The following is a 19,742-nucleotide window of genomic DNA, read 5'->3' as shown; positions in this document are numbered from 1 at the left end:
TCTATTATGGTTGTCTGTATCAACCATTGTGATTGACTGTTTCTGTCACGATTCTCAGGTTATGTCACGTTTGTAGTTTTGTCTGTGTTGGTGTTTTTCTTGTCTTTGGGTTTTATTGTGTAAAGTGTTCACCGTTTCCTGCCTGTCTGCTGTCTGTCTGTTTCCCTCCCTGATTACCCGATTGTGTTCACCTGTTGTCCTTGTGTTTCTCCTCCCCTGCCCAGCTGTGTCTTGTTCTGTGATTACCCTTCTGTGTATTTAGTCTAGTCTTCCCCTGTGTTCCATGTCGGTTCATTGTTTCCCCTCCATGTTATTCCTCGGTCTGTGTTCCTTGTGCTGCTTGTTTATTGGATATTTTGGATTCTGCCTTGTTTTTGCCACAGCTTTATTTAATAAAGCTCGCTTTTCGTTATTCTGCATTTGAGTCCTACCTGCTTCACCCATTCGTAACATGTTTCAATCTTATTCTGCTTTTGATGTAATTAATGTAATGAGAATCCACACAACTCTGAGGATGTTTTATTTGATTTAAGTAGTGACTGAAATATTATTAGACTAATGTTAATTGATTATCAATAAATTGATAAAAGGGAGGATCTGTGAAGAAATATTTTAATGAGATCTGTGCATGGGAGAATTTTAGTGTTTTCCCTATGTGTCCTGTTTGTAATTTACACAGGGCAAAAGGCCAAAAGGCCCTGCCTCCCTGTGGGGGAGTGTGGCTAATGCGCAGATGGTGTTAACAGACCAGTCCTTTGTGTTTGACATGTGTGATATCGATTAGGATGGAAAGCGCCCATATCGGGATTCTGCTGTGCCTGTTAACTGTTTTGGACTATGAGAATATCTCTAGATATATCTCTCTGAGAAGTCTACTGGATTCAGGTCTGTTATATTTCACACAGGCTCCGCCCTCTACTGGACTCTATGGGTACTACTCTCTATCATGCTGTGCGTGCTTTCACCTACTGAGTTTACGTAAACGTAGCCGGCCAATCGGGGCGAGCCTACCTGAATGCGCATGCAGGCTCACAGTATATAAAGGCGGCTACACCCGCCGCCCACTTTCCTTTTTCTCTTCAGACGAGCTGACAACCGAAGAGTTAAACAAACGAACGAAGATTAGAAGATTAGAAGGAAAAATGGACTCGCCATTACTGGAAGCTCGGCCATGCACCTGCCCTGGTTTGCCGGTCTCCACCACCTCTGCTTAGAGTGTTTGGGGGACCAGGATATGGCCGAGGCGGTGCCATTCACATCGCCATTCCAGCGGGGCGGATGGCTCCGTTTGCCGTTGTCGAGCACTTCCGGGTCCGGTCCATGGAGGTCCAACCTTATTATACATCCATGAGATCCACCGCCCTAGGTGATGACCATGGCGGCGGAGCGCAGCTGCTCCCAGGCTGGGCAGGGAGCTGAAAACAGCTCTGCCACGCTACCGCGTGACAAGGCGACTGCAAATAAACACGGTTGTGTTGGGCACACCCGTGTTTGCCCAACATCAGTCGGGCTTCAGAAAGCAACACAGCACCATCACTGCCACAATGAAAGTGGTGAATGATGTGGCGAGTATTTTAGATAATAAGCAGAGTTGTGCAGCTCTATTTATTGACCTTTCAAAGGCGTTTAACACCGTCGATCATCACATTTTAAAGCAGAGGCTAGCCAGTATAGGCATGTCCAGCCATGCAGTAGGGTGGTTTTTAAACTACCTCTCTGAAAGGTCCCAATGTGTTCATTTTGATGGGCTGTCTTCTGAGTGGTTGAACATTGCAAATGGTGTTCCCCAAGGTTCTGTTTTAGGTCCACTTTTATTCTCCATCTACATCAACAGTTTAGGTGAAAATGTGGATGAAGCTACTTTACATTTTTATGCGGATGATACCGTGATGTACTGTGCAGTTCCCTCCATTAAGGAGGCTGGTGTTAAATTACAGGCTGTTTTTAACATTATTCAGACTCAGCTCTCTGAACTAAAGCTTCTTTTACAGATGTAGCGCTTCATTTCAGACGCCTACCCGTGCGGTTCCGTGATTGGCACGGGGTGGGCCCCTGCTGAAAAGGAAAACCCCCCCGCAGGACTTGAAACGCCCCCTTGATAAATACATGTAATTATAGTGAAACCAGCTGCAATGGATCATGGATCCAACAGGGAGAGCCATGCAAAGCTGCCACACTGGAACTCATGTGAAATAAACAGCTGATCTACAGGTATCTGATATAGCGGATATTTGTTAAGATCCATATATCACAGATAGGATCATATTCTGTGCTAAATAAGAGACATGTAATCATTTACTACAAAATAATGTTTAATTCACGTTGGCGTAAGTACAAAACCATCGCTATGTTTTTAGATCAGGAAATGCATCCAGGCTCAAACAAACGATTTTCAATCATCATCCTCACGATCATTTAATGTATCATATGTTCGCGAGTTGAAATGAATGCACTAAATTTAATCCACGTGAGTTTACAACAACAAAAATAATTGCTTAGCTTTTATATCACATCCGACAGGAGTAAAATGCAGCGGCTCTCACTACCGATCATCCTAATCCCACGGGCAAACAATAATATGTACAGTGTTAATAGTTTACTGTATTATTAGTGTCTAATATTACTGGGGATTTCGGAATGGTACTGGATTTTGATTTATTGTATCGGCTTCATATCGCAATATATTCCCGAAGGCTGAAATGCAAAAATGTCCCACATTAGGGCAATTCACCCTACATTTAATCATTCAAACAAAATCATATTTCGTTTCTTTTTAACAAAATAAATGTGGTTTAATCCACATAATTTACTGTGTTAATTGTTTACTGTAGTATTGTGCACATTACTTTTCGCTGCTTGTTGCACCTGGTTAGAAGCTAAACTGCATTTCGTTGTCTCAGTACCTACAATATGTGGAATAACAATAAAGTTGAATCTAATCTTGAGCAGGAACAAATGTATTTAGGCTACTTAGTACATATCTGACATAAATGATTAAACACATTTGTGCATTCTTTAAACCGAGTCAAGCCGAGTCCGGAGGTGGAGGCACATTAAAGTGTGCACCTGATTGTTTAACTTGAAGGTGCCTGATGACATTTAATCATTCAAACAAAATCATATTTAGTTTATTTTTAACGAAATAAATGTGGTTTAATCCACATAATTTAGGCCTACTGAGTTAATTGTTTACTGTAGTATTGTTTAATTTGAAGGTGCCTGATGTGAACATTTCCAGAATAACGCTAGCTTGAATGGCCTTTGTATGTATACAGTAGGCCTACAGTATAGCCCAATCATGTACTCCTTCCTTTTTTCCCGTCCAACGTTTGAATTGGATAAAGGTAATGGTTATCGATGGAGCTTTTATAGCCTATTGTATAATAACTGTGTGATTTATATTGCTTTTCCAATGCATATATGGCCACCCATTTACATTGCTCTTCCCGTCAAGAATATGAATAGAACTTAGTTAGATCACTTTACATTTCTGCAAATTAATTTGTAATCACACACGTCTCTCCACGTCTCCCCGTCCCGAAAATGATAAATAAAATAAAAAGAGGAAACAATTTTCAAGTTCAGTTTTCAACTTTTATTTAAAATAACTGACATAACAGACAACATACTGTAGGCCTATCTGCTGCGGAAACCAGGACGAGCTATTTCGGGATCTGTTTTTCGGGGGCTCCTCAGTCTCTCATTTACCCGGCTCCTAATCTTATGCCACTGGTCAATGTTCAGATTTGGGAACCAATTGGAAACATAGGACTCAATCTTTTTCAACCTCTTGATGGGAAAAAAGGAAGGTGTAAATGGTTGAATGATGAATAAACAGTGAGGAGGGGTACAGTATGAATACACTAGATATACACAGCAGCCCAGCCTGTGAGCAGTATGAACACCAATGAGCGCTCAGCTCGAGATACCGGCGAGTTGAGAGAGAGAATGATATCTGCATTTTCTCTTTTGGTTTGATTAGGACACATCCTGGGGATTGTGTTTACAAACATTGACCAGACCGTTCACCAGCCCCCACCCCCCATGTTGCTTATGCTGTCCTGTGTTGCGAACTCTTTGTTTAAAACGAATTGGCCATCGGAATGTGTGGAGGAATTCTCCCAAGGGTCACATTCCACAGCTCTCCCCCCCCCCCCCCCCCACTCCTGTGATCTCCCATCCCCCAGTCTTTAGGTTAGAAACTCGGGGAAGTGATTTCAAAACAAAAAGCACTCGTTTGCGGAACAAAGAAAACGGCCAAGACACACATTGAGTCCAGAAAATGAATGTTATTAAGGGCTGTAAATATAATAAGCCTGTGTCTAAAAGTGACAACAGGCTTATTATATTTACAGCCCTTAAGATACACTTTTGTGTTTAATAGCTGACCACCATGACATACTTTATTTTAGTAGATTTCGCATGAGAGCAAAATGTATAAATATGAGCATTAAATTATATGAATATGAGAACAAAATGCATGAATGTGTGAGTGACAATATATGAATGTGTGCATTGAAATATGATAATATGAGAGCAAAATGTATGAATGTGTGAGTGTAAATATATACGTGTGTGAGAGTGAAAATGTATGTATGTAAAAGGAGAATATATGTGTGTAAGAGTGAAAATGTATGTATGTAAAAAGAGAATATATGTGTGTAAGAGTGAAAATATGCTGCTTTTTGAATGTCCGATAGTCCACCATTTCCACCGGAAATATCAAACATTTAATAAAAGTGAAAAACAATGAACAAGACTTAACGTATTCATCATAATTAATTATATTTATTTCGTTTTGATGTAGGATTTTTGACTTTGTTTAGAGCAGTGATCTTCTACTATATGAACATTTTGGACCCAAAATAACAAAAAAAAACGTAAAAACAGATTTTGAAAATGATATTATTTTTCATATAGGTAACACAAATATACACAACGAAACCATTTAAAAGCTGGAAATATATACATGGGATGTCACTATGATAATGTGAAAGTTTGATTGAGGTAGCATGGGATTTCATTCTGATAAGGCAAAAGTGTTATTATAAATATAATACAAATATATATATATATATATATATATATACACATTATGTACAAAAATCAGTTTTTCTGTCTTTATCTGTGCCATGCTTCAAAGTGGTTTCTGTCAACTGTGAGGAATTAATTTTATCTTTACTCTTAAGTGTCAAAGAATAATTCTCCTTACTCCTAAGATATTTGACCTTTCGGCCTGTTGATGTTTTACGACCAAGCCGAAGTCTGTTATCTGTCTTAAGGAAGGGGAACGGTCAGCTGTGGCTGACCTTACCAAATGTAATGACAGGTCAACTCTCGGTCACAAGGGCCCTAGAGTCAGATAAAGATAATTCATTGCTTCCAGGTGGTCACGTACACCTTCCCCCAATATGTGGGATGACTCCGAGTGAAGCTAATTAAAGGTCTGCCAAGATGAGAGGAGAGTCAGAATTGACATGGCAACCCACCGGAGCAGTCAGAATATTTGACTGCGTGACTTGTGATGTGAATTTTTCCGGCCGATTACTTGTATTAAATCTCAGTGTTTGACATTCAGAACTCCTGCTCGTCCTGTGTCTCTTTCATGAGTCGGTGACTCCAGATACATTGCTACATAGAAGTTTCCTCTACATCAACTACGACACAGAGGGCAACATAACAGGTTCCTCCTCCTCCATGTCAAAAAACAAGCTTAAAGCTTGACTCACGTTCAGAGTTCTCTTCATCATAGTTGAATCTTCAAAACTCTAAATCTATCTAACTATATCAAATTCTCAATGTTTGTCTGTCACTTTACTTCAATCGCAGTCTCCCGCCGCCTCTCTTCGTCTCCCGCCACCCATTTTCGTATATCTTCGTCTCTCTCCATTTCCCGCCGTCTCTCTTCGGTTCCCGCCGTCCCTCTTCGTCTCTTTTCGTCTCGTTTCGTATCACTCCGTGTACCTGATTACCTCACCCCCTCCCTGGTAAATACATCCTGTTGAGCAGAATCTACAGTTTCCAGTATTTTCCGTTTCGTAAAATGATAAAATACAGCGAAGATATTAAAATATGTGCTTCCATTATTCATACTTCTGAAATATATCTGTATTAACTTTATATCATCGTATGTCCGTGTTTATTGGGTATTTTTGCATGAAACAAAGACTGGCATATAGTTTCAAGCCAGTACTTTCAACAGAAATACACATATACATCCTGTTGAGCAGGATCTACAGTTTCCAATATTTTCCGTTTCGTAAAATGATCATAAAACAAACTATATACTTTATTTGATCTAAAATATTGATGTTTTTTCATTTTAGTAGCTTGTGAAAACCATACAGTAACAAATAAGTGATTTAATGCTACAGTATTCAGCAAACACAACTGCAGAGCTGCAAACATTGAAACAGACTAAGTTCTACAACACCCAGTTGTCTTTGTGTATTTTGTGAATGAAGCGCTATCTCATGGTTACATCCTGTAATTGAACAAATGGGGAAATTGGGCAACGCCCTCTAGCAATTTGGCAACACCCCCAGCCACTGGCATCCGCTGGGCTTTTGACTGGGACACACCCATTTAGTCTGATCTGGAGTGCTACATCTGTAAATATTGAGAAAATCAAGGTAATGCTCTTTTCTAAAGCTAAAAAGACACCAGAGCCTGTTTTAGATATTGTAACTACGCAAGGAATAAAACTTGAGGTGGTTACCTGTTAAAAATACCTTGGTATCTAGCTTGATGATTGTCTCACTTTTAAACTTCATGTCAATAACCTGCTTAAAAAGCTGAGGGTTAGGCTAGGTTTCTTCTACAGGAACAAGTCCTGTTTGTCGCTTGAGGCCAGGAAAAGGCTAGTCACTGTGACCTTTTTACCTGTGCTGGACAATGGTGATTTGATGTATATGAATGCACCTGCCAATTGCCTGGTCAAGTTAGATGCCGCCTATCACAGTGCACTAAGATTTGTGACAAACTGTAAAGCATTAACCCATCACTGTACCCTGTATGCAAGGGCTGGTTTGCTTTCACTAATGGTACGGAAGCTCAGTTACTGATACATTTTTATCTACAAAGCCATGTTAGGGAAACTTCCATCTTATATCTGCTCCCTGATCTCACGGAAAATTGTAAGTGGCTACTGCCTGAGATCGAATGCTGTGGTTTTATTAAATGTGCCAACTGCTAGGACTGTCTTAGGGAAGACAGCTTTTAGATGTGCAGCTCCTCTGTCTTGGAATAGTCTGCAAATTAAATGGAAACTGAACAATCTGGTGCCACTAAATGTTTTTAAAGCTCGGTTAAGTCACACAAACGCTAGTCAATCGGAAACTATTGGTACCTGTTTATGTGGATAATTATGTAAATAATGCTGTATGGTGTCCTTTTGTTGTTCTATTTATGTTTTTAAGTTTCATGTGGAACTACTTGAGCAGGTCTCCCTTGAAAAAGAGATCAATGATCTCAATGGGATTCATTTGTATAAATATAGGTTTGAAATTAAATGAAATGAATGTCTATTGTTCCCGAGGGCATATTTGGCTCCGCTCTAGCTTCGATGCAGCTGAGATGCGAATCAAAGAAGAAGGGAGACGAGGCTCTCCAGCTCTGTCTCCCCCGAAGGGTCCAGCCACCACCTTCAATGGTCCCGCGGCAGGCCTTCACTCAAGCTGCCTCACGTCCTGCCCGGTTCAAGATACCGAAGCAGCAGAGACCACAGCCCATCCCGGGTCCCCAGCCCAGGCACGAGGCGAGGGGGAGCTGGCCAAGAAAATCTCTGGTTCCGGCAGCTGCCGCTCAGGCGCAGCCGACCCAGGTTTTTTAGCCACCAGGCGAGGAAGAAGAAGCGGGCGGCCTGACAGCCTCCTCTCCTCTCCTCGACGAAAGAGCTGGAAGTACCCTGTTCCCCAGCTCCAGAGCACGTTCCAGTGTTAGATGCTCATGTGTTTTCGGGGTGCCACCATGCCCCCATCTTCCCGCCGCCTCGAGTGATGCCAGAACATCATCCTCAAGTTCGCGCCATCAGGGAAATGGACTTAACATCGAAGACAGCAAGTTCCGCTGCCTGTTTAAGTCACACAAACACATGTCATCATTGTTGTTTCCTAATAAATCATTTTCCACTGTCGTTTCCAGGCTTGAAGCACTCAATAAAAATGAAAAGAAAAACAATAAAAAAACAATAAACAGTCTGTCGTCTCCCCCTCTTTTGAGAGTGGCTACGGCCTCTCTCAAAAGGTGGACAATAGACTATACGATTGTGAAGGCACCACCGCCACGCGCATGCGCAGTGTCGGCCGGGGTTGTCAACCTGGGGTACCACCGTGTTCAGACACTAGAGGGCCCAATAACACAACAAATAAAGACACTGAGGGCAGACGACAGAGATGTGACATCTCCGCTCGCTTTGAGAAGCGAAAAGTGGAAAAGGCTCACAGATTCTGCTTGGGTTTTCAAGACAGTAACACGGGGCTCCAGGCTCCAATTCGCTGTCACCCCCCCTCACTTCTCGGGCATTCTGTATTCACAGGCCCGGGGAGAGTCGGCCCATATTCTGGAGCAAGAGATTTTCTCGCTACTGGAAAAGAAGGCTATATCGATAATACCCGCCGAACAGAGTCAGAGTGGCTTTTATTCCAAGTATTTCCTCGTTCCTAAATGGGGAGGGAACGGAATTCGGCCTATACTAGATTTGAGAGCTCTGAACAAATATCTCAAAAGATACAAATTCAGAATGCTCACTCACACATCTCTGTTGCGGCTCGTGCGCCAAAGCGACTGGTTCACATCAGTCGACCTGAAAGATGCGTATTTCCACATCCCAGTATATTACCCACACAGGAAATATCTGAGGTTCGCCTTTCAGGGTATCTGTTACGAGTGCAGAGTACTTCCCTTCGGTCTGTCTCTCAGCCCGCGAGTGTTTGTACGGTGTACGGAAGCCGCGATAGCCCCGTTAAGACAACAGGGTATTCACCTGCAACTTATCTGGACGATTGGCTCCTTCTCGCACAGTCGGAGCAAGAGGCTATTACGCAGACGAATGTCCTCGTAAAACACCTGCTCGAACTGGGTTTCGTAATAAACACAGAAAAGAGCATGTTGTCTTCCTGGACCTACGCCTGAATTCGGTGCCCTGTACAGCCCGCTTGTCAGCAGAGAGAGTGAAAGCCTTCAAGGCTTGCCTCGCTCATTTCCAGCCACGCAAATATGTTCTCTTCAGATCATGTCTGCGGTTGCTGGGGCTCATGGCGTCAGCCATTCTGATGGTACGACTGGGACACTTACACATGAGGGAGTTTCAGCGCTGGGTAGCTGCCTTCAGATTGGACCCCGTGCGTCATGGCGCGCGGAGAGTGATGGTCACTATGAAATGCGTAATGGCACTGCACCACTGGCTACACCCGACTTTTCTAGTACGGGGCGTGCCTATGGGTGCTGTCCTATCGCGGAAAGTGGTCACCACAGACGCATGTCTGACGGGCTTGGGGGGTATATACGAAGGTCGACCTGTGGGGGGTCTCTGGAGCAGAGATCTCCAACGGTCACACATAAATTATCTGGAGCTTTTCGCGGTGTTCCTCACCCTGAAACGCTTTCTGCCTTTTCTCAGAGGACATCATGTCCTCGTGAGGACAGACAACACGACCACAATATCGTATATAAACTGCCAAGGGGGTTTGCGTTCTCTCCAGTTACACATGCTGGCACGCAAACTGATCTTATGGAGCTGCGGACGTCTCCTCTCTCTGAGAGCGACGCACGTACCAGGAGTGATTAACCTCAGGGCAGATCTGCTGTCCAGAGGTGCACCACTATATGCAGACTGGACACTACATCCAATAATTGTGAGTCAGCTGTGGGTGCGTTACGGCCGGGCCGCGGTGGATCTGTTCACATCAAAAGAAAACGCTCAATGTCAGCTGTTCGTTTCAATGCGCGATTTAAACACACCGTTAGGCGTGGACGCACTCGCGCACGTTTGGCCTCCGGTCCTTCTGTACGCGTTCCCACCCCTGGCTTTAATACCCCCAACTCTGGCCAGAGTGAGAGAACAACGCCACACACTGATCCTAATAGCTCCACACTGGCCTGCAATGTACTGGCTGGCGGAGATATATCAGCTGCTGTGGGCTTTGAGGGAAAGACGGCTAGCCAACATCCCTAGGTCTGCCGTTTTATGAAAGGGGTTCGCAGGCTCCTCCCTGTTTCCAGGTCACTGGTGCCCTTATGGGACTTGGCAGTGGTTTTAGATGGGCTCACTCGACCTCCATTTGAACCCCTGGAAGAAGCTGACATGAAACACCTGTCACTGAAGACAGTGCTGTTACTGGCTCTGGCATCTGCCAAGCGAGTCAGTGACATTCATGCGCTCTCAGTACATCCTTCATGCACTCAGTTTGCCCCGGGGCAAACGAGAGTGTTGCTGAAGCCCAACCCTGCCTTTATACCCAAGATGGTTGGCTCATGTACTCCCATTGACATTGTGGCTTTTCCTCCGCCGCTGTGTTCCTCTGAGTGACAGCGGCCAAATGTGCTGTGTCCAGTTCGTGCTTTACGCACCTATATGGACAGGTCAAAAGAGTTTCGTTGCAATGACCAACTCTTTATATCCTGGGCTAACCCTCAGAAGGGCAAGCCCGTTACCAGGCAACGGCTCTCCCACTGGATTGTGGAAGCGATTGCTCTTGCTTATACGAGTCAGGGTTTCCAGGCACCAACGGGCCTGCATGCTCATTCTACTCGTGGACTGGCTACATCCTGGGCTTTGTTCAAGGGTGTGTTCATTTGTGCAGCAGCGAGCTGGTCCTCACCGCTCACTTTTGTCCGCTTTTACAGGCTAGATGTCTTTGCTCCAAGTGTGGCCCGCGCAGTGCTGGGCCCCGTGTTGAGACATGGTTCTACCTGTTAAGTTCTGGTTGTTTTGGTGATTTTCGAGATAAGCATGTCTCGCAATACAGGAGTTTCAATATCCCATAGTGAGACATCGAACGGAGTGTTATGAATGAGAACTATAGGTTACTTACGTAACCCCAGTTCTAAAAGTAACATGAAGTGAGATGTCTCACCAGACGGCCCTTCTTGCTAAGGTGAAGTGAGAAGAGGTGCTTATTTTGAATGACGCTGCGACGTAGCACAAGCTACTTAACTGGAACATTTCCAGACTCCGACCGTCACTCTCGGAGTCGGTTGCCAAGACCCTGGTGCATGCATTTGTCACCACCCGCTTGGACTACTGCAATGGTGTCCTGTTCGGGGTTCCCAACAAAACCCCGGACAGGCTCCAGTATGTCCAAAACTGTGCAGCTCGGGTCCTCACACACACAAAGCCGTGGCAGCACATCACTCCCACCCTCATCCACCTCCACTGGTTGCCGGTCAAGTTCCGCATAACTTATAAAGTCCTCCTCCTGACCTACAAGTCCCTCCATGCCCTTGCCCCCCAGTACCTATCGGACATCCTTCACCCACATGCCCCACCCCGGAACCTGCGGTCTTCAGACTCTGGCCTGCTCACCACCCCCCGCACCAAACTGAGAACCTTCGGGGACAGAGCCTTCAGTGTGGCAGCCCCCACCCTCTGGAACGCTCTCCCTGCGGAGATTCGCAACATCCCCACACTGGACGCCTTCAAAAGGGCCCTCAAGTCCCATCTGTTCATCAAGGCTTTCGGCCCTTAAATCGATCTGTTGTTTTGTCTGTCTGACCTTTGTTTTGTTTTGTTTGTGCTTGCCCTATTCCTGTAAAGCGACCTTGGGTCCCTTGAAAGGCGCTATAGAAATCTCAGTTATTATTATTATTATTATTAACACTAGAACCGCCAGAGGTCGCTGTATACCTAAAACCGCCAACGGGTAAAATGTACCCGCTATTGATTTGCAAGGTACAATGTTCTTTTATTGATCATACAGAACAGTGCGTTTTGAATCTGTGGACTCTCAGCTTTTCATATGATATAGTTTGTGCAGATAACATGAAGTATAAAATATCGCTAAGAGTGCTGATTTAAACGCTTGGTGTTAGACTTGTGTTTTGTTTAGGTACAAATCTCGCTATCTATCTATCTGTATCTATCTATCTATCTGTAATGTTCTGTTCTATGGACATATAATTGTCTACATAAACAGACTACACGGACTACTTCTCTCATTCCGAGTGTCCATCTTTATTCAACTGGCACGTAACCTGCACACATGCATTACGTCCTCAACGTGAGCTCAGTCATCCAAGATCTTATATTCTCCATGATGTTACATTATCTATAACTATCTATCTGTCTATCTCTCTTTCTATCCATCTATCTATATATCTCTCAATCTATCTCTCTATCTATAAGGAAACACAGTAGACAAAAGCTGTTGCTATAGCAACACGTTATGTTTACGCTGCATTTTCTATGAGGTAAATATTACCCGCTGGCGGATATAGGTATAAATGGCACTTTTTTGGCGATTTTTTCAATCTGACTTCATATTGACAATTGTTAACAACAGAGGGTGCTACGTTATGTATCCCTCACCATAAAACATGATGTCGCTATAAGTCCAATGGACACGGTCCAATCGTCCCCCAATCTTCACTTGTATATCACCGGTCCATGCCTCAACAGCTCTACGCCAAATCTGAGATCTCACCATATGCCGTTTCCATGGAAACGCATCCCTCGCCATAAAACATGATGTCGCTATAACGCCTATGCAAATGTTCAAAAAGTGCACACACTTCACAAGTGTGCTAACTGTCCAACCTTGAAGACATCTTCGGGACAGTTTTGAGATTTCTTCAATTGCCGTTACCATGGCAACAAAATGCTCGCCTGGAAACACGGTTTTCTCATAACTTTAGTGAAAATATTCCAAACAGCCCACGACTTCACAGGTTTGTTAACGATGCAGCCATCAATGCATCTAAGCGTATTATGGGGTGTCATCAAATGTCGTTGCCATGGTGACAGATCATTCGCCATCAACTTAGTTCAGAAGTTTGCGGTTCAAATATTCTGCTGCTTTTCCAAGCCTTTTTACTTTCTTTTCTTCTCTCATCACACATTCAAGCCCCCAGTGTTCATGTATCATTTCAATCTAAATTCTTCACTTTCTTCTTACATATTTCATTTCAATCTAGATTCTTCACTTTCTTCTTACACATTACATTTCAGCATAGCAGTTTAGCGTCAGATTTTTTAGACCAAACAAACCCAGACCTACCACCTACGGGTGGCTACATCATATTGTAAAGCTAATGTGCATTTTATAATTGTGCGTATGCTTATGTGTCCCAAAAGAGGCATTCTATGAAAATTCTTATATTTTAAATATAAGAATATTCAAAACACATTTTAAGAACTTGTTGAAGGATTTGTGGACTATGGGATGTTGCATTTTCCTCTTTGGCAATAATGTTATAGCAATTCAGCCAGCATTTCTTCTGATTATGCAGTATTTAATATGTTTTTGGAAATGTTTATCAAGTAACACACATGGTCTGAATGTTGACTTTATTTATTCACTTTATTTGATATTTTCCGTAACTGATCAAAATGTATTGTAAAATAGGGTATTATTAGTAAATTCACAAAATGACATTATAATTAGTAAAATATTAAGCATAAAAGAAACTCCAATATGAATATTTAAATAAAAAAGGACAGCATATTTGAATGTGCACAGTATAAGATTTATAAAGCCATCTACATTTTTTACAAACCCCTGCTCATTAAATGTTTCTTGGTGTTTTTCTCTGGCTTAAATAAAATAATAAAACATTTTGGTGCGAAAATACACGTAATTAGTCCAAAACTGGAGGCCTGAATGGCAAAGATCTCCACAGCCACAGTATATTTCCCAGGAGAGCTGACATATGCTGGGATAAATGTGATCCAGACTGCACAGAATATCAACATGCTGAATGTGATAAGCTTGGCTTCATTAAAGTTATTAGGTAGTTTCCGAGCTAGGACAGCTAACACAAAGCAAAAGACAGCCAGTAAGCCTATATACCCAAGTACAGCCCAGAACCCCAAAGCTGATCCTAATGCACACTCCAGGATGATTCTCTCCTTGTATGTCGTGAGGTTTTTCATTGGAAAGGGGGGACTAAGAACTAACCAAATAGTACATATCAAAACTTGAATAAACGTGAAAGACACTACAGTCAATCTTTGCTGTGAAGGCCCAAACCATTTCATCAAATTACTACCTGGTAGTGTAGCTCTGAAGGCCGTCAGAACTACTATAGTTTTTCCAAGAACACAAGACATGCAGAGGACGAATGTGATCCCAAACGCTGTGTGGCGCAGCATGCAGGACCATTCCGAGGGTGCTCCAATGAACGTTAATGAACATAAGAAACATAGAGTCAGGGAGAAGAGCAGCAAGAAGCTCAGCTCAGAGTTGTTGGCCCTGACAATTGGTGAGCTCCTGTGACGATAGAACACAGCCGCTGTTATAATGGTGAGACAGGCACCACCGATTGAAAAAGCAGCCAAGACGATTCCAAGGGCCTCGTTGAAGGAAATAAACTCTAAAGGTTTTGGAAGACATGTATCTCTCTCTGCATTAGGCCAGAATTCCTTGGGGCAAGAGAAACAATCAAAGGAATCTGAAAAAAAGAAAATAACTTTAAGCAGTTGGAATTTATATTTTATGTTGTAAACATACATTAGAAAAAGAAATACCTGTAGCATTGCTAATCTCTCCCTCGGGACACGGTGTACAATCATAACAGCAGATGGGTTTTCCTTTCTGAAGCACTTTACGAGTTCCTGAAGGACAGCTGTCAGTGCACACTGACACAGGCACCTGTCACATATATACAAATCAACTCACATGTAGACAAGTGTGCTCTGAAGCTAAAATTATAAATGGATAAATTCATGTTTTTTTCTTCACAATGTTTTTCTTTGTGTCTTTTACATTTGTGTATTGTCAACCGCACTGCCAAGGCGATACAATCCAGTTTTTGTGAGAAAAATAATCGGCTAAAGTAAGTTTCAGCAGTCTGAAAGTGATTATCTTGTCTAGATAAAAGTATTTTATACAACACCATTAATTGTGTCACTTTTCTCCACCCCATAAAAAGCTAAATGTGTATTTTAAATAATAAATGTACCTTTCATACTAAAAATACTCTCATTATTTGTAACATTTGAATTTCGTATGATTTCAGAGACCTTAAACTCTTTATAAAAATGAAAGACACTATAGGCCTACCCTTTAAGATGATATGAAAAAGTAGCTTGTTAAACTATTGCTTTGGGGCTCCTCACCTGTGTGCCACCCTCCACCCAGGTGAGGTTACTGTTGATAAGGAACTCCTGGCCCATCGGCAGTGATGAATCGTATTGCCCCACAGTCACCAACGCAATGCTGCCACTCTCATTTTTTTGCCAGTTTACCAGCTCATATGTGGCCACAGGATCCCCGTTAGCATCAAATGACACATCATAACCATTTTGGGAAAAATTTACTTTTTTCAGCTGATTAAGAACCTAGGGATGAATTAAAGGAAGATAGTGAAGAGATCATTTAAAAATAAAATGAGCATTTAAATGTATAAAAGAGACGTGCAGCTTAAAATGACATCATTATTTGTATTGACCTCTTCGGACTCTAGCTTAGTGAACTTATCACACTGTGTAGTAGAATCAGTTTTCTGACACACTGCGTTATGAATGGCATGCGCTATTGCATAGACAGCCTTGTACGCCATGTTAGTGACTCGAAGTTGAGATGTGTCAGTGTATGAGCTCTGGAGCGTCTTTATATCTTCAGCTCCATCACACACACTCCTGTCTGTGGCTTCACCTAAAAACACAGAGACAGAGGGAAGTGTTTTTAGCGATGACAATTACATTCATTCATTCTTATGTGTGTATTGTGTTATTTAACCTGCCAAACAAGCATTGCAAAAATAAACGTCTTTAGTGTTGAGATGTATTCTTATAACATGCTTACTTTACATCAAATGTCACGCAAGCTGACATGTCTATCTATATTTATTTATTTTCAGTAATACTGACTTGTATGTTTTAATGATGCATGATGGACACTAGAACCATTAGTACAGGATAATCAGAGACCCTATCACACTAGAAATACACTGTTTGCCCTCTGCTGTCTGGTAGACGGTAACACACTAACAGGCCTACACAGCTTGATTCAACACACAATAAGACTGCTGAACTCTTGAAGTCAGGACTTTGATACAGTTCCTCTACATTTAAATACTAGTACTTTAACTCACCTACATTATGTATATTATTATCTCATAAAGCATACATTTACTACATTCCTGTTTACAGTTCATCGTCCTTATTTTACAATTACTGAAAATCTGTCAACAAATATATTCCACATTATATATGTGTTTTATTTTACATATATTTTAACATATATGTTTTAGATAAGCAGGATTAGCAAACAGGGTTTTGTCTTTAAGAGGCGGATCAATTCAGGGAGCTTCACTTATATAATACTTATATTATAATAATAATAATAATAATAATAATAATAATAATAATAATAATAATAATAATAATAATACGATATAAAAACGTATATATCTTCCAGTTTGTGTGTAGTCTGTACACACAAACTGGAAGATATATACGTTTTTTAAAGTTCACTTTGACTTTGATATAAAAAACTAACACAATCAAGAAACTACCGTGAGTGTCATGTATGTTTAAAATTGGCAAAACGTTCTCACTTTTTACCAGCCTGCAGTTGAATGCTTCCTCCCAGAACATGGTCAGCAATGGGGAGTCAGCCACTTTAGAGGGAGAGAGATCCAGTAAGAAGTCCCTCAGACCTGGGATGACAGATTTTTCAATGCCAAATCCGATGGCTCCAGCAAGGAAGCTGAACCTCAGCATGTCTGGGTCGGTTACCCAGGACTCACTACCTATCCACTGGCGAGGTGGGGAAGGCTTGCGTGACAGCTCCTCTAGCAGAATCCTCATATCTCCAGTGGAAGTAAATGCCACAACAACCTTAGCCGTTGACCTGGAGGGACGTTCAATGACATATACAAATAATAGTTATAATATATGATTAATATTGTATTTTATAACAATACAAGTCATAAGAGATGAAAAACAGATATTTCCTGTTGTAATATAAACATGTTCCATCACTCATAGAACTTGTTTTGTTTTTTCTGTGCAGAAGGTCAGTTTCAGCACAGTGAACTAAAGGAGAATCAGTGATATAGAAACCTGCGGATAACGTCAGCTACTCTCTGGATCCGGCTACGTGGGTGGGTCCGAGAGAAAGACTCGGAGTATTCCACACAGATCCCCTCTTTACGTGCTTCATGCAGGAAAGACGCCATGCCATTGTTGCCATAGTCAGAATCAGACTGGACAGCACCTATCCAAGTCCAGCCAAAGTGTTTTACCAGCTTGGCCAGCGCGTCAGCCTGGAATTGATCACTCGGGATTGTTCTGAAGAAACTCGGGTAGTGCTGCTTATCAGACAGGCATGCACACGTGGCAAAGTGGCTCACCTAAAGAAAACAACAGTTATTTAACGGGACAGAGGCAAAACAAGTAATGGACTCAAACACAATTTGCAATAAATTCTTAATATTTACTTGAGGTATGTTGAAGGGCCCGATGACGCGCAACATACTGATGGAAGGCGTGGACCCAGACTCACCAACGACGGCCATCACCATACCAGACTGCGAGCATTTGTCGCCGGTGTTAAACACCGGGTCCAGTCCCCCTGAAAGCTGAAATGCAACATGCACCGCCACAGACACCGAGGCACATGAGTCGTAGATCTCATAACCAAGCTTGATCCCCGGAAGCAGCTCCGTGCTGTTGTTAATCTGCTCGATGGCGAAGACCATTGTACGAGAGAAGCGCAGTTCACGGGAGTCGATACTGCACACAGACATCCAAAATTCACAATAACTTTGCTGAATTGATTCAATGGTCAATTTAATCCTAAATTACACATATCTCTCTTTAAAAGATTTGAAATGCATATAAATCAGTTAAACTATACATTTTGATGAAAGAGAAAACAAATCCACATTTTGTTACATACAACTATGGCAACACAAATTCACAATATGAACATCAATATACTGTATATCCCAACAGTCTAGCCAAAATCTCCCGTACTAACCTCCCTGTGCAGCTTAGTGGCTCGGGCATGGTGGTGTAGTTATGCTTCACTGTGTGCATGTAATAGTGAATGGAGAAAACACCCCCAATGACATAGTCACCGTCCATAGAGAATTCAGGTTGACGAGTGGTACCTTGTAGCTTACATGTAACAGATGAAGCTTCAGAGCCATCCCCATAAATATTCAAAACAACAGCTGAGTTCAGCTCCCACAAACTTATAGACAGTATCAGACCAATAAGAGACATCTCCATCATCAACTGTCGTCAAGGTGGCAAACTGTACTGTGTGTTCTCAATGGTTTATAAAGATTTCCAGACTATGCTTCCCTCCTTCTACCATACGTCACTGCGCTGCCCAGCGCTGACAAGATGTATTTCTTCTATTCTATATTTGATATGTAACTTTTCTTCAAATGATCATATGTCATGCTGTTTGGATGGATGCCCAAATACCCTGATCTAAAGCCATCACAGCAGAACTGGCCCTGACAAGCCAGACATGTCATTAAATGGCCAATATACTATACATGTTTTATATTTTTTTTAGGTTCAGTATTTGATTTTCAGAAAAGGAGGTGGGGGGAATATTATAAATAGTCTTGTTTCATGTATGTTTTTTTGCTCATTGCTCCCCATCTTTTTTAGGCTTTATGTGTCTTCTAAAAAAAAAGCAAAAATCCGAGAATCTTGTGTCTTATTTAGCGGTTTCAGAACAATGTTGTTTGTTATGGGGTGCAGTGTGTCCAGAGTGCTGAAACCATAGACTGTATATATAAAGGCTGAAACAGAGCAGCAGAGAACCAATTGTCTGCCCATGACAAGATATTAGCTAGTGCTAAAAAATGTTTTATTAAATTACAGAGAACAAGTTTTATGATATAGTAAATGTTTGAGATGCACCTGTTGATTCAGCTTTAGTATCTAACTCTACACTATTGAAAATACTCTTGACAGCATAAACTGTAGGGCAATAAAATAAAGGCCTATAACGATAAACTATGAAGGGGATGTAATAGGAATAGCATTGTAATGACTAGCCTATATACAAGCAGGGCAAACATTGGCTCACCTCAACAGATGTAGATGAAAATATAACATCTGAATAATCTTTCCAAATGTGCCTGAATTTAAGGTGGGAGTAACGTTAATTGACGTCAACAATAAATATAACTATTGATTAGCAAACAAACAACCATGCTATCTTCTAAAAGTAAGCTAGCTGTCATCTTGGTGTTATGTCACGGTGTTAGTGTTGTCTGTCTGGTAATGGGTTTTGTTTTGCTGTTCTGTTCTCCCTGTCTCTTGTTTTCCTCCTGTGTCTGATTGTCTCATTGTGTTCACCTGTTGCCCTTGTGTTTCTGCCTCCCTTACCCAGCTGTTTCTCATCCCGTGATTACCCCTCTCTGTATTTAGTCTTGTTTTTCCCTGTGTTCCCGTTGGTTCATTGTTTGTTTTTCCTATCTCCCTCCATGTCAGTCACGGTCAGCTTTTTGGTGAAGTATTTTCCCTGTGTTACCTATGTTATCCATGCCATGTTTTGTGATCTTCAGCTTTGAAAATAAAGCTCGCCTTTTGTTTATAGACCTCTTACCTTTTT

The 19,742-nt window shown here is 42.0% G+C and overlaps 1 protein-coding gene across 1 annotated transcript; it reads right to left on the bottom strand.

Annotated features, from left to right (window-relative positions):
• Positions 1–1,362: 1,362 nt before the first annotated feature.
• On the bottom strand, positions 1,363–18,265 carry LOC117457005 (extracellular calcium-sensing receptor-like). The gene is made up of 9 exons (XM_034096875.1): positions 18,144–18,265; positions 17,602–17,896; positions 17,225–17,514; positions 16,717–17,012; positions 15,607–15,812; positions 15,275–15,496; positions 14,684–14,807; positions 13,714–14,607; positions 1,363–1,454 (listed from the first exon to the last, which is right to left on the bottom strand). Exons 1-9 carry the CDS (start codon positions 18,248–18,250, stop codon positions 1,363–1,365), a joined length of 2,526 nt encoding a protein of 841 aa, XP_033952766.1. The 5' UTR covers positions 18,251–18,265.
• Positions 18,266–19,742: the final 1,477 nt, after the last annotated feature.

This window comes from Pseudochaenichthys georgianus, chromosome 13 (genome assembly GCF_902827115.2).
Source record: "Pseudochaenichthys georgianus chromosome 13, fPseGeo1.2, whole genome shotgun sequence".
NCBI lineage: Eukaryota > Metazoa > Chordata > Actinopteri > Perciformes > Channichthyidae > Pseudochaenichthys > Pseudochaenichthys georgianus.
This window is presented reverse-complemented; position numbering and strand designations above follow the sequence as displayed.

What these genes read in the sequence shown, in the direction of transcription:
- LOC117457005 (XM_034096875.1), bottom strand. Translation starts at nt 18,250, where the DNA reads ATGGACGGTGACTATGTCATTGGGGGTGTTTTCTCCATTCACTATTAC. An exon ending in GTAGCTGACGTTATCCGCAG is followed by an intron (nt 17,013 to 17,224) that starts GTTTCTATATCA and finishes ACGTCCCTCCAG; the next exon opens with GTCAACGGCTAAGGTTGTTG. An exon ending in CTAAGCTAGAGTCCGAAGAG is followed by an intron (nt 15,497 to 15,606) that starts GTCAATACAAAT and finishes ATTCATCCCTAG; the next exon opens with GTTCTTAATCAGCTGAAAAA.